This window comes from Hirundo rustica, chromosome 6, assembly GCF_015227805.2.
Source record: "Hirundo rustica isolate bHirRus1 chromosome 6, bHirRus1.pri.v3, whole genome shotgun sequence".
Lineage (NCBI taxonomy): Eukaryota > Metazoa > Chordata > Aves > Passeriformes > Hirundinidae > Hirundo > Hirundo rustica.
Window position 1 is genome coordinate 15,246,662 of NC_053455.1, and position 12,426 is coordinate 15,259,087.

At 41.4% G+C, this 12,426-nt stretch overlaps 1 protein-coding gene across 4 annotated transcripts in view; it reads right to left on the minus strand.

The window, feature by feature from the left end:
- The window catches only part of PPP4R4 (protein phosphatase 4 regulatory subunit 4), a 63,703-nt gene extending 52,805 nt beyond the window's left edge, over positions 1–10,898 (minus strand). For 3 of the 4 annotated variants that reach the window (XR_005701458.1, XM_040068143.2, XM_040068140.2), the window contains exons 1-2: positions 10,684–10,892; positions 10,113–10,186 (exon numbers count right to left, since the gene is read on the minus strand). Coding sequence is in view for 3 of the 4 variants with exons in the window: in XM_040068143.2 (XP_039924077.1) it covers positions 10,113–10,186; positions 10,684–10,788 (179 nt within the window). In the remaining variant the exon portion in view is untranslated. Of the gene's footprint in view, positions 1–10,112; positions 10,187–10,683 lie in introns of all 4 variants that reach the window. The other variant, XM_040068141.2, reaches the window with a different exon arrangement.
- Between the last annotated feature and the right edge of the window lie 1,528 nt (positions 10,899–12,426).

Genomic DNA, 12,426 nt, shown 5'->3' on the forward strand with positions numbered 1-12,426 from the left:
TTGACAAAATCCAGGGTAACTCAGCATTGGCATGTTAAGTATCAGCTGGTGGAATAAGGACAAAAACATTAATATTACTAAATTTAACTCTAAAAATAGCTAAATGAACTATTATACAAGTTTACCCCAGAGAGCAGGATTAATTTTAAATCTCAACAAAGTTATTTCTTGTCTCATTCCAAATTCTTCTGTCATAGCATATCTGCTAAGGCACAGATACAGGCCCAAAACTGCAGTCCTAGTTCTTGAAGTCCTAAAATTATAATCAGAATTTCACCTCAGTAAAACAACTCCCCTTCACATAAAGTTTACAGTGTAGCAATATGAACCAATATATTATGGAGTTCCATCTACCTTGCTTTGTGGAGATTCAGAAAAGCTTTTAAACAGCCCTGAATGCAAAAATACAGGGTGTATCAGCATATCAGCGCTAAGAGTCACTCTTCTGAAGTCTCAGAGTACTCAGATTTTTTGGGACAGGGAGTGGTGCATGCTACTAAACTGCTTTTAGCGGAAGAGTACCTGAATCAATACTAACTACTGTTTCTTCTTTGTGTTAGCAACATTTGGAGTCAGAGTGCAGGGCCAAAGAAGCATCACATCATGACATGTGAAGGACTTCCTATGCCTACAACAAAGTGGTACTCAAAACACCAAAAGGAATTTTCAAGAAAAACATGTTCAGTAAATAAGGAATTGGTTGGATGTTCACATTTAGAGGATGGTGGCCATTGGCTCAGAGTCTCGATGGACATCAGTGATGAGTGATGTCCCTGAGGGGTCTGTACTGGGACCAGTATCATTTAGTATCTTCAGTGATACAGACAAAAGGACCGAGTGCACCCTCAGCAAGTCTGCCACCAACACCAAGCTGAGCATTGCTGGAATATCATGAGGTTTAACAAGACCTGCACCTGGGTTGGGGCAACCCCTGCTATCAACACAAGCCAGGAGATGAACTGATCAGAGCAGCCCTGCTGGGAAGGATTTGGGGGTGTTTTTGGGAGAGGGGCTGGACATAAGCTGGCTACATGCACTGTGCAAGAGCCCAGATAGCCAATTGTATCCTGGGCTTCATCCAAAGCAGCGTGGCCAGCAAGGCAGTGTGACTGTCCCTCTACCCTGCTCTCATGAGACCCAACCTGGAGGACTGGGTCAGGGTTCCTCAGCAGAGAAAAGACATCAACGTGTTTGAAGAAGTCTGGGGGGGGGGGTCACAAAGACAACTAGAGGGATAGAGCACCTCTCCTGTGAGGAAATGCTGAGAGAATTGGGGTTGTCCAGCCTGGAGAAGAGAGCAGCCCCTTACAGAAGCCTTACAGTACCTAAAGGGGTCCTACAGGAAAGCTGAAAAATTATTTCTTACAAGGGCATGTAGTGATAGGACAAACAGAAATTATTTCAAACTGAGAGCAGGTTTAAAGTGAGTATTATGAAGAAATTCTTTACTGTGAGGGCGGAGAGGTACTGGAAGACATTGCCCAGAGTTCCCAACGCTGGAAGCATCCACATCCAAGCTGGATGGGGCCTTGAGCAAAGTGGCCTAGTTGAAGGTGTCTCTGTGATGACAGGGGGCTGGAATTAGACGACCTTTGATCCCTTCTCACCCCAGCCATACGACGATTCTATAAAAACTGACTTGAGATTTGTGTTTTGGTCACTAGCATACAACAGTCATTATTTTACAGGGTACCATCATGTGAAAGCATATTCAGACTAGCCCTAAATGGATAGCTTGATCTACTTTTTGAAGAGCTGTACCTTTGATGTATTCTAGCACAAAACATTATATTTTCCTATCTACACATTCATAGAGTTTCCACTGGATGCATTTCCAGGTCCTGACAAAAACTAGTCCAATATTATCATCTCTTGCCAAATCAGGCAAATTATAAAATTTAAGTTAGTAATATTGAGCAAGCATGAGGATAAAAGCTCCTTATGTGCACAAAATGTTTTTAGAAACACTTGGAACTTTCTAAGGAAGGCAATATAAAGACGAATTACTATATTTATACATTAATTATGTGACATCTAAAATGAACTGTGCAATTGTTAAACTTATTTATTAAATGCCATTGCTTACCCAAACAAAAACAAAAGAAACTCGCTCTCCTGGTAGGCAACATGCTATTTATGCATGGGATCCACCATGTAGAAAGAAATAAATATGGGAAATATTTAGCTGGATATTCCTATGTTGAATATTTCTAGGAAAGGATGATAAGGTTTTCCCAAGACAACAGAACAATTTTTAGAAGTTAAGAAAACCCACAGATTTTTTAACTGTGTTTGATATTCAAAAATATATCTACACAGCCACCTAGTTTCTCTTTATTATGACATGAGCAACGATGCTCTGAAACACAAATATAATTGACATCTCCAGAGAAGAATATGACAAAACATAAGGAAGAGCTACTTGGTCTAACACATCACAGCTCAGGCAGACTTCCAAATCTCATGAAGACCTGATCTCTCTGTTATGAGCAGGTGAACCATGTAGGGGTGGTATAGGGCGTGGCTATAGGCTATGTGGACTTCAGCAAAGTCTTTGACACCATTTCCCACATCTTTCTCCAGGAGAAGCTGACAGCTTACCTCTTGGATGGGTGTACTGTTTGCTGGGTTAAAAACTGGTTGGAAGCTGGATGCAGAGAGGGGTGGTGAATGGTGCTGCATTCAGTTGGCAGATGGTCACCAGTGGTGTTTCCCAGGGCTCAGTATTGGAGACAGCCCTGTTTGATATCTTCGTCAATGATCTGGACAAGGGGATCAAGGGCACCCTTGGTCAGTTTGCAGACGACATCAAATTCAGTGGGAATGTCACTATGCTGGAGGGTAGGAAGGTACTACAGGGAGCTCTGGACAGGCTGGATCCATCGTTTGGGGCCAGTGGAATGAGATTCAACAAGTCCAAGTGTCAGGTTCTGCACTGGGGTCACAGCAACGCCACACAGCACTACAGGCTGGGGGCAGAGTGGCTGGAAAGCTGCCTGGTGGAAAAGGACCTGGGAGGGCCATTTGACAGCAGCTGAACACGAGCCAGCTGTGCCCAGGTGGCCAAGCAGGCCAATGGCACCCTGGCCTGTGTCAGCAATGGTGTGGCCAGCAGGAGCAGGGCAGGGACTATCCTCCTGTACTCAGCACTGGTGAGGCCACACCTTAAACCCTGTGTTCAGTTCTGGGCTCCTCATGACAAAAAAGACACTGAGGGGCTGGAGCACTGAGGGCAACAGAGCTGGGGAAGGGTCTGGAGCACAAGTCTTGTGAAGAGCAGCTGAGGGAGCAGGGGGAGTTTAGCCTGGAGAAGAGGAGGCTCAAGGAAGACCTTATTACTCTCCAGAGCCACCTGAAAGGGGTTTGGAGCCAGGTGGGGATCAGCCTCTGCTCTCAGGCAACAAGTGACAGGGGGAGGGAAAATGGCCTCAAGCTGTGTCAGGGGAGGACCAAGTTGAAGATCAGGAGGAATTTCTTCACTGAAGAGACAGTTAAGGCTGCCCAGAGCAGTGGTGGATTCTCCGTCCCTGGAAGTGTTAAAAAAATGATTGGGCATGGCACTTAGTGTTGTAGTTTGACATGGTGGTGTTTATTCAAAGGTTGGACTCAATGAACTTTGAGGTCTTTTACAATTTTAATGATTCTTTAAGTCCATTTTATGTCAAAGGCCTTGTTATATAAACAACAGCTGATACTTTCTATTCTCTGGTCATTTCAATGAGTACTTTACTTCACAGATTCAAAGTATATATTCAAAATTAGAGTAACAAGCACTAAATCTGGTTTGCTATTGACAGGAGAGTCATCTTCCAGCAGTAACTTCTTGTTTATGCTCCCTTTTATAGTAGTAAAAGCAGTTGCATTTTGTTCCACACTTTGTTGGAAGCAAGCATCTGAAAAATTTTTTAGAATTAGCATGCATTCCCTAATCTGACTGAAATTGCCTAGTTGCAACAGCATCAGCACTGGTACACAAAACTTATCAGTAAGATGCAGTCACATAATGAAAGGAGAGGAGAGTTCCTCTCTGGTATCAGGGAAGCTTCTTTCAGCTTGTCTTGGGTTATGTAACCTAAAAATGTATATTCTATTTCATCTGTTGAAAGCTGTATTTTGGGAGATGTTTTAGCCTTCTCTTGTAACTCCAGGGGGGAGGGGGGCAGATGCCTTCTGATAATGGCCCAGCCAATAAAACCAGGTGGGGCAGTGTTTCTTATCTCTTTCACCACCCCTCCATCCTCCAGATGATATGCTTCTGATAATGGGCCATTAGGGCCCACCAATGACATGACACATTCCATCATCCCATCGGGAGATGCTCCACACAGTGGGGGAGGAGCCAACTGTTCCCAGCTAGATAAAAACTGGGACTGAAGGACACAAGGGATCCGGTTTTTCCACTGGATTCCTGGAGGAAGACTGGACCCATCCTACCACCACTGGACTTTCTACAGGACCATCTCTATTCCACAGAACCACATCTGTCACTCCAGGAGGACTTATTTGGACTGTTTCCAACACCCTGACCAAAAAGGTGCCAGGTCATGTCCCTGACTCTGTCAGGGCTTTTCCAGGATTTTTGTTTGCTTCCTCACTTGTTTTTTATACTACATTTGTATTTTCCTTTTTTAATCTTCCTAGTAAAGAACTGTTACTCCTAGTCCCATATCCTTGCCTGAAAGCCCCTAATTGCAAAATCATAATAACTTGGAGGGAAGGGGGTTTACATTCTCCATTCCAAGGGAGGCTCTAGCTTTCCCTCGCAGACAACTGTCTTTCATAACCAAGACACAGCTTAACTTGACTGTGAAACCAGACACCAGGAAACCATAACTTCATAAATATCATAAACCAGCCAAAATCTCAGACATTTCACCCCCTCCTAAGCATTGTTCCCATGCTGCTATTCAATTCCTGTGTGCTGGCACAGGCAATTTTTTTTAAGTACATAAAGTCCTGGACCACACAGTTAGTTTTAAAACTATCATTTTCAGGGTTTGCCTCAGATAAAGTCCCCAATGTGCTGTGCAGGCAAAAGGGCAAACATAGCTCAAACACCAGAATAAGTAGAGGACTGCCATCTTCCTGCACTGTAGCCTGAGAAAGAAAACTGAAATGCAGATTCTTCTCTCTCCTTTTTTTTTTTTTTTTTTTAATGCTTCTCAATGCACTACATCAACTCTGCTGTGTATATTCACAGCTGGTTCCTCAACGGCAGTTTCAACGCAGCAAATATGATTTGTTGGGGAGGATGAAGCCAGAAAGCATTAACAGAAGTATTTGCACAAATCTAAATTTGAATAAAAGTATGTGCCTTGGCAACACTTTAGGAGTCTACAGGTATACCTTTTACTTTAAGGTGAAAGAATCAGTTTTATACTTATTAGTTTATTTGCATAACACATTTAGGGTCAAACAAATAGTTAATCTGTCCAACTAAGTGAATCAGAATGAAACTTCTGTAACACTTAAGTTGCAATTTGAAAAATAAAAGATGGGGAAAATGAAGAAATACTTTTTACATTGATATTTACAGCTTGGCAGGACAAATGGAAGAACTATTTTCCAATATGCTAAGCATTACTGCTGGATTGTTCAGTATACCATGTATGCATCAGGACCATAAACTGTATAACTGGAATCAAGTAGCCAGTTTTCATGATTATGGAATACATACCAAAAAACTCATACAATGCAGAAAGTCAGCTCCTAAAGTTACATGTAAATGAAAGCTTCCAATTAAAATCAAATGATTTTGAAGTGATTTGCCTGCACCTACAGAATAATTAAGTTTTCCAAAATTAACACCATCACTAAAACCTAGACAAAAAACAACAACAAAAAAACCCCCACAAACTTTTAAATAGTAGTGGTTTTTACGTTCACAATCAACAACATATAATGTATTAAAAAATGTTTAGAATTTGAGAATGCTCTAGCTAATCAACATGAGCTTGTACAATAAAGTACAACTTTTCTTGTTCTTGCTGTGGTCTTTTTAAGTCATCATAAGTTTAGAGGCATTGAATTATTTCCAATCTAGATAGAGTATCTATTGTGTCTTCAAAAACTGTGTTAAATGTTTTAGAAAATGACTGTGTTGTTTAGATAGGATGATATATAGGATCTCTCCAGAAACAAAGGTTTTGTTCCCAGAAGGGAGAAAAAATTCCACCTTGATAACTCATTATTACCCTGTTATTTTGAGTAAGACACAAATGTCAAGGTCTGGAAGCTTTAACACTAAGCAGGCACAAATTAAAAAAAAACAAACAAACAAAACCTAGCTGAATACAAAATCATACGCAACAGCATATAAGCCCTAGAGAAATCTATCAGAAAAGTCCTCAGAAAACAAACCACCCTGCAGTGCACAGGCCAGTAAGCATCCAGAACCAGATTCCCATCAGGCAAAGAATATCTACTTTGGGCTGTATACCACAAGAATGAGCTAAGGTAAGACAAATTAATGTAAGTAATAACATGAATCAAGCATCAGAAAACATGGAAACTAAGATTACAGGTAAAAGTTCACAGCAGGAATAAAAATTATTGTCCATGAGCTGCTTATTGCCACTGTCCTCATAGAGGTCATGATGCTCTGAGGTGGAATGGAAACTATTCTGTTGCTTCAGTGTGTTCTGGCAACTTCTCTTAATCTGTTGATGGTTTTATGATAAGCCATCAATCTTGACACTGACTTGGTTGAGACACATAGTTATTTTGCTGTCCTTGTTCTCATGCTGGGCCAGCATCATGCAAAGCACAGAGAGGATACAACTCCTAACTGATTCCTGTAAGAGGCTCCAGCAACCACCAAACACACAAGCTGAAGCTCTAAAACATAGATCTGAGACACTCAAATGCCTCTCCCTCCCTAAGTCCCTAAACCCATTTGACTTCAATGAGAAGTTCATAAACATCCCTGACAGTCTGGTCTAAGGAAGCCCAGTTCCTCTACCAGAATCCAGGTTAAATGAGATTAAAACAAATTACAGTCCACTTTGTTACCACATTCTTATTAAATTAGAACTTGCTCAGTCTAATTGCAGAATGTTATCTAATTAAAACCCAGTATTCTGGGCATCGACAATTTAAAGCAGAAGTTCACTTATGCTCAAGTCATACTGAAGTAACCCAAGCCACCAGGAGAACTACTACATCTCTCCTTTCACTTGCAGAACGGTTTCTATTCCACATGATGTGGCAAATCAGAGTAGATTTATCTGCAAATTAATGCAACTAGAAATTATCATCTTTAGCTAGATCTTATCAATCTACCTCATTACATAGTTATCTGAAAAACAGTACTAGCAGAAAAGGGGAGACTGAAAGCAAAGACATCCACTAGAAATAATAATGAGAGAGAGATTAACTTTTCAAGATTATCAAAATAACAATTATCACTTTAGCATGTAAAACAAAATTATGATAGGTAACAACAAAAAACAATTAAAATGTAATCATGTCCCTACGGAATTGAGATCTCAGGCAAGATCAATGTATCAATGTACTTACCACATGCTAAAAAGATTAGTAGGTATGTGTTTACATCATACTTAAGAGAACACAATAAACAGAAATTTACAAAATCTGTGGCCATACATCATGGCTAGACATAGACAAGACACTGTAGAAATATAACATAATCATTAGATAGTTACAAATACATAACAGATGAACAAAACAATTAACTTTATAATATCAAGAGGTAAAAGACCATGCCAGAAACTCTACAGTACCACTGGTAAATGAGAAGCGAAGAGCACAACAAGTGAAAAGAGAAGAACAACTGATGAAACTATGAAACTCATATTAATACCTTCTCATATAGTAAGCAAGAATCAGTCATTAAGGAAAACAAAGAAAATCTGTCCTCTCCAACTTGGATCTCAATGTATCTGTTTTCAGACTACTACAGCAAAAGACTTCAGGAGCAGAAATCTTCTAAAAACAAGTATCTAGTAAACATACAATAACTCTGCATATAAGCAAATCCAAGTTCAAGGGTGGGGAGGAGAACTTGGGGGCAGGTTTTAGAATGAAAGGATGTGAAAAGAGAAGGAAGTGGTTGAGTTTTTTTGTTCAGAATGAAAGCCTTTAACATGCGAAGACTCTTCCTGAACTTTCCCAGAAAATCATTAGTAAACATTAGCTTTGCTGTAGCATACAAAGGTTTCACTCAGTATTAATCATCTCCATTGCACTGAACAAGCAACACTGAAGATACTCACCTCAGTACATTTAAAATCTTCAACTTGCAGATTAGGGTGCAAAAAGTAAATGACAATACAAAAGACACTGTGAAAAAAGTAGTATTTTGATGCTGTCTGTAGATATTCAAGGTGAGAGATTTGCTTTCTATTATTGTTCTTGAATATTTTAATGTATATGGAGATAACACCATCCTTTCTAAATAGGATACAACAGAGGGGTCATAAACAATTTGTTTCAATCTCAGAAAATCTCAGATTGGACTCACATTAGTATCAAACAGCAACAGGCAGGGATATTGTATTAAAAGAGATGAAAAATTCCTGACAAGCCAAAAGCACATACTCTTGTACATTATACAAAAGGTACTACTGGGTTACAGGCAGCTTTTCAACTCCGCTTTTACTCCACTCAGTTCAAGGACAGCAATATGCTATTCAACAGCAAAAGCTTCCACTGGATTATTGGATTAACATACCTGCACAGTGAGACTACCTTACAAAAAGCCTATGAAGCAGAGTTGAAGGTACCTTTTCAGCAATGAGAACAATGCAGAGGAAAAAATGAAAGCTTCATTAAAAGAAAAAAAAGTTATGTCTCAAGAACAGCTGCTTGAGTAGAGAAAATGAGATAAAGATGTCAGGAGAAGGTCAAGGCCCGGTTGAAAAGCGATTGATAAAATGAAAGACATGAAGTGGAGCCCTTTGCCATTTAAAAAGGCAACGATCTAGTCAGAACATATATGCTGGAAATGTGATCTTGAACTGGAAAAAGAGCAAAGAAATTTGCTCCCACACTGGAAAAGGAAAAAAAAAAAAAAAAATCACCTCTGCTGGTTATTGTGAGGTAAAACCCAGAATGGATACACATCCTTCCATTGGTATGTACCACATGCAAAATGTTTCCTCTGAATTTCCATACAGTTGTCAGTCTGCTTTGATTATAGCAACTAAGAGCAAAGCAAGTTTTAAAATCATCTATTTAATAAATGTCAGCATAAAAAAATACCCAAAGCATACACAGAAGTCAGTATCAAAAGCAGTATCAGGGGACAAAAATGATAACTTAAAATAATGCCATGCACCCCCAAAAGAGAAAATTATATTACCAAGAATATATATCCTAAATACTGAGCACAGGCATAGATTAGAAAAGCACTTAAAATAGCAGAATAAGCAAACTGAGAGGGAGCTGCAGCTGGTTCTCCAATTACCAGGTATTGTTTAAAAATGAATATTCAACTCAAATCCCCCAGAACATTTGTACTCTTGAAGACGACTTACACAGTAGTTGAAAGATCCAGATTTTCAGCTACCAAATTTAAGTTACTCAAATAGCTTCAAATAAATACTTTCAACAGGACGTAAAATGAAGAAAACCAGAACAGAGGGAAGGATAAACACAGTATCTTCTACAGTAATTTCTAAGAACTATAGAACTAATCACTCAAGTTTTCTTTTTTGAAAGTCCAAACACACACAGGATGCTACAACAGTTACCAGCCTGTGTTAACTGACCATGAGTGAATATTTGCTTAGAGTGAGTATGAACTCCCTGTATTATTGGTGTTAATAACACTAACACTCAGGGAATCTTGTAAAATCAACTGCAGGGGGAAAGATGATTAAGTACAACTCCGTGCTGGAGAGGAACATATTAAAAGCTCAGAAATTCTTATATATGTACACAGACACCCCATTATAAGGTGGTTTTTTTTTTTTGTTTTTTTTTTTTTTAATTACAGTACCTATTTTTATCTTGCTTATATGCTTAATATAGTTGAAGGTAAAAGAATTACTTATAGACAGAAAATTAAAGGAGTGAAGAATAAACTACTAAAAAAGCTGTATGTAAACACAATGGTCAGCAATGCTTCACAGCAACATTTTAGGAAATACCTGAGTAGATAAACAGCCCTTTCAATATCACTGAGTTCTTCATCAACTGTCAATCTTTCTATTTCTTCTGGTGTCTGTCAAGTGTGAAATAGAGATAATGAGTTTACAATGTCTTACTATTTCACTGTTTTAATCTTAAAACAACCCCCATTCCCCCAAACATATAGGGATAACTTAATGAGTCATTTGAACTTATTCATGAAACCTCTAGCCAACATTTCATATTTGATCAAATAAATCTTTCACCAGGAAAAGACGGAATGTCAGAGAAGTAGAGTTTCAAGTCAGACACTATCACTATTAAACAAGTGGCATATAAATTAAAGACCCAAGTTAATCTGTATGTTCCCATCGTAATATTCTTAGACTGAAAACATTAAATTCCTCCTATACAGAATTCGAGACTGTTTATTCTAAAATGATAACAATGTTTCATAACCTGGTGCTGCAAAAGCAAAAAACCAACCAAACAAAAACCCCAAACAACTCTCTATTCACTTATTTGTGGATAATTAAAAGAGACACCATTTAAAATGGATTTTATAGCACCGTTCTTTTTCGAGGTATATACCTTCAGGCTCCGGCGTACCGGCCTCTCTATAATAGTTAGTTCCTGCAGGTCTTCTATGTATCCAAAAACACTGCTATGACTAAAATCCATTTTGGAGAAGATCATCGGCCGCAAGTAACCAAAGCCTTCGGCAGCCGACGCCGTCCCCGAGCCTCACATGGCACCGAGGGCGGTAGGACCGAAGCCCCGGAGCGCTCCCGCGGCCGGCAGCAGCCCCGGCTCGGCGCACACTGCGGCAGCGCCCGCCGGCCGCCACCCCCGCCCAGCCTCCTGCCGGCAAACTTTCTCCCCTGCGCTCCGCTCCGCCCGGGCGGCGGGGCCGGCGCCCGCAGCCCCGAGAGCCCGCTGCAGCCGCTGATGCCTCGGCGGGCGGGAGTTTCGAGCCAACTTCGCCCTCGTCGCTGGCCACCCCCGTCCGCAGCGAGGGCGCGGGGACCGGGGTGCCCCCGGGCGCCAGAAGGGCAGGACGGAGCCCTCGGCTGCGGGCTCGCTCCTCACCGGCGGGGCAAGGGAGGGCAGGGCAGGGCGCGGAGCGAAACAGCCTCGCCGCGGTGCCCGGGTGCCGCCTCTCCGCCCGCCCCGGGAGGAGGGACGGGCGCTGTGGTGCAGTGACGCTCCCCGCCCCCGTCCCGCGGCGCAGCCCCTCGGCTCCCTCCCCGGGTAAGCACCGCAGCCCCCGGCCGGGGCAGCCCCAGCCCCGCCGAGGCGGTCTCCGGGGCAACGCGGCGCTACCGCGGCCTCCGCGGGGCAGGGAGCGCCGGGCGCGGCAGCGGCGGGAGGCGCGGCCCCCTCAGCGCCCGGCCCCGCTCCCCCGGCCTGCGGCGGGCAGGCCTCGGGCTCTCCCCTCGCACGGCTGCAGCGCCTCGCCCGCTGCCCCTCGACCCTTCCCCTGTGCGGCGATGGGATCCCCCACCGGCGTCGCCCGTCTCACAGCTGTGTCAAAGCAGGATTACACCGGAGAAACTGGTAACAAGTGCTGTTTGTAATGGAAAGTCCAAAGCAAAGCAGGTTCCTCCCCCAATGAACGCTTTTATATTATTGTTTTAAGTAAATAAATAAATAAATAAATAAATAAATAAATAAATGTTACTTCTTTGGCAGTAAATTGTGAAATTCTGACGAAGACATCACTTACACTCTTCATAAATTCTTATTCTTAACCTTTTGCATTCTAGACCCAGGTTACACACCACTCATACAGCAGCAGCATAGATTTCCATACAGAGAGTTTTCCTGATACATGCAGTTACACCTTCGATGCCTTTACCATTTTGGCTCACAAATATGAATTGCCTTGGGGGTTGAAGGGAGAGTATTCTTTTTAAAATAAAAGTATGCTAATTACCTCTGATTCATATACAAATAAGCATGGATAATCTTTAAAAACTTAGTAAGAGAGCTTCTTTTGGGCTGTGTTAGTGATGCAAAATACATACAGGACAAGAATCATCATACAGAGTTACATTCAGCATTTACTGACTTAAGTAATTCACCAGACCTCTAGACAGACAGTGGCCTTTGCAATGATTATATGAACATATCACACTCAGACCAGGAATTAAAAAACCTGTAAAAGTTTCACAAGAGCTTATTCGAAGGGGTGTGATGTTTTTTACCTTGTGAAATGCCCACATGACCAAGGAAGTTTTGTTGATAAAAGATTTAAAGTAATTCCAGAAATCCTAAAGATTATATGATATTCTGAAGTATATTGCCTAGAATTTTATTAATTTTTATTCTATG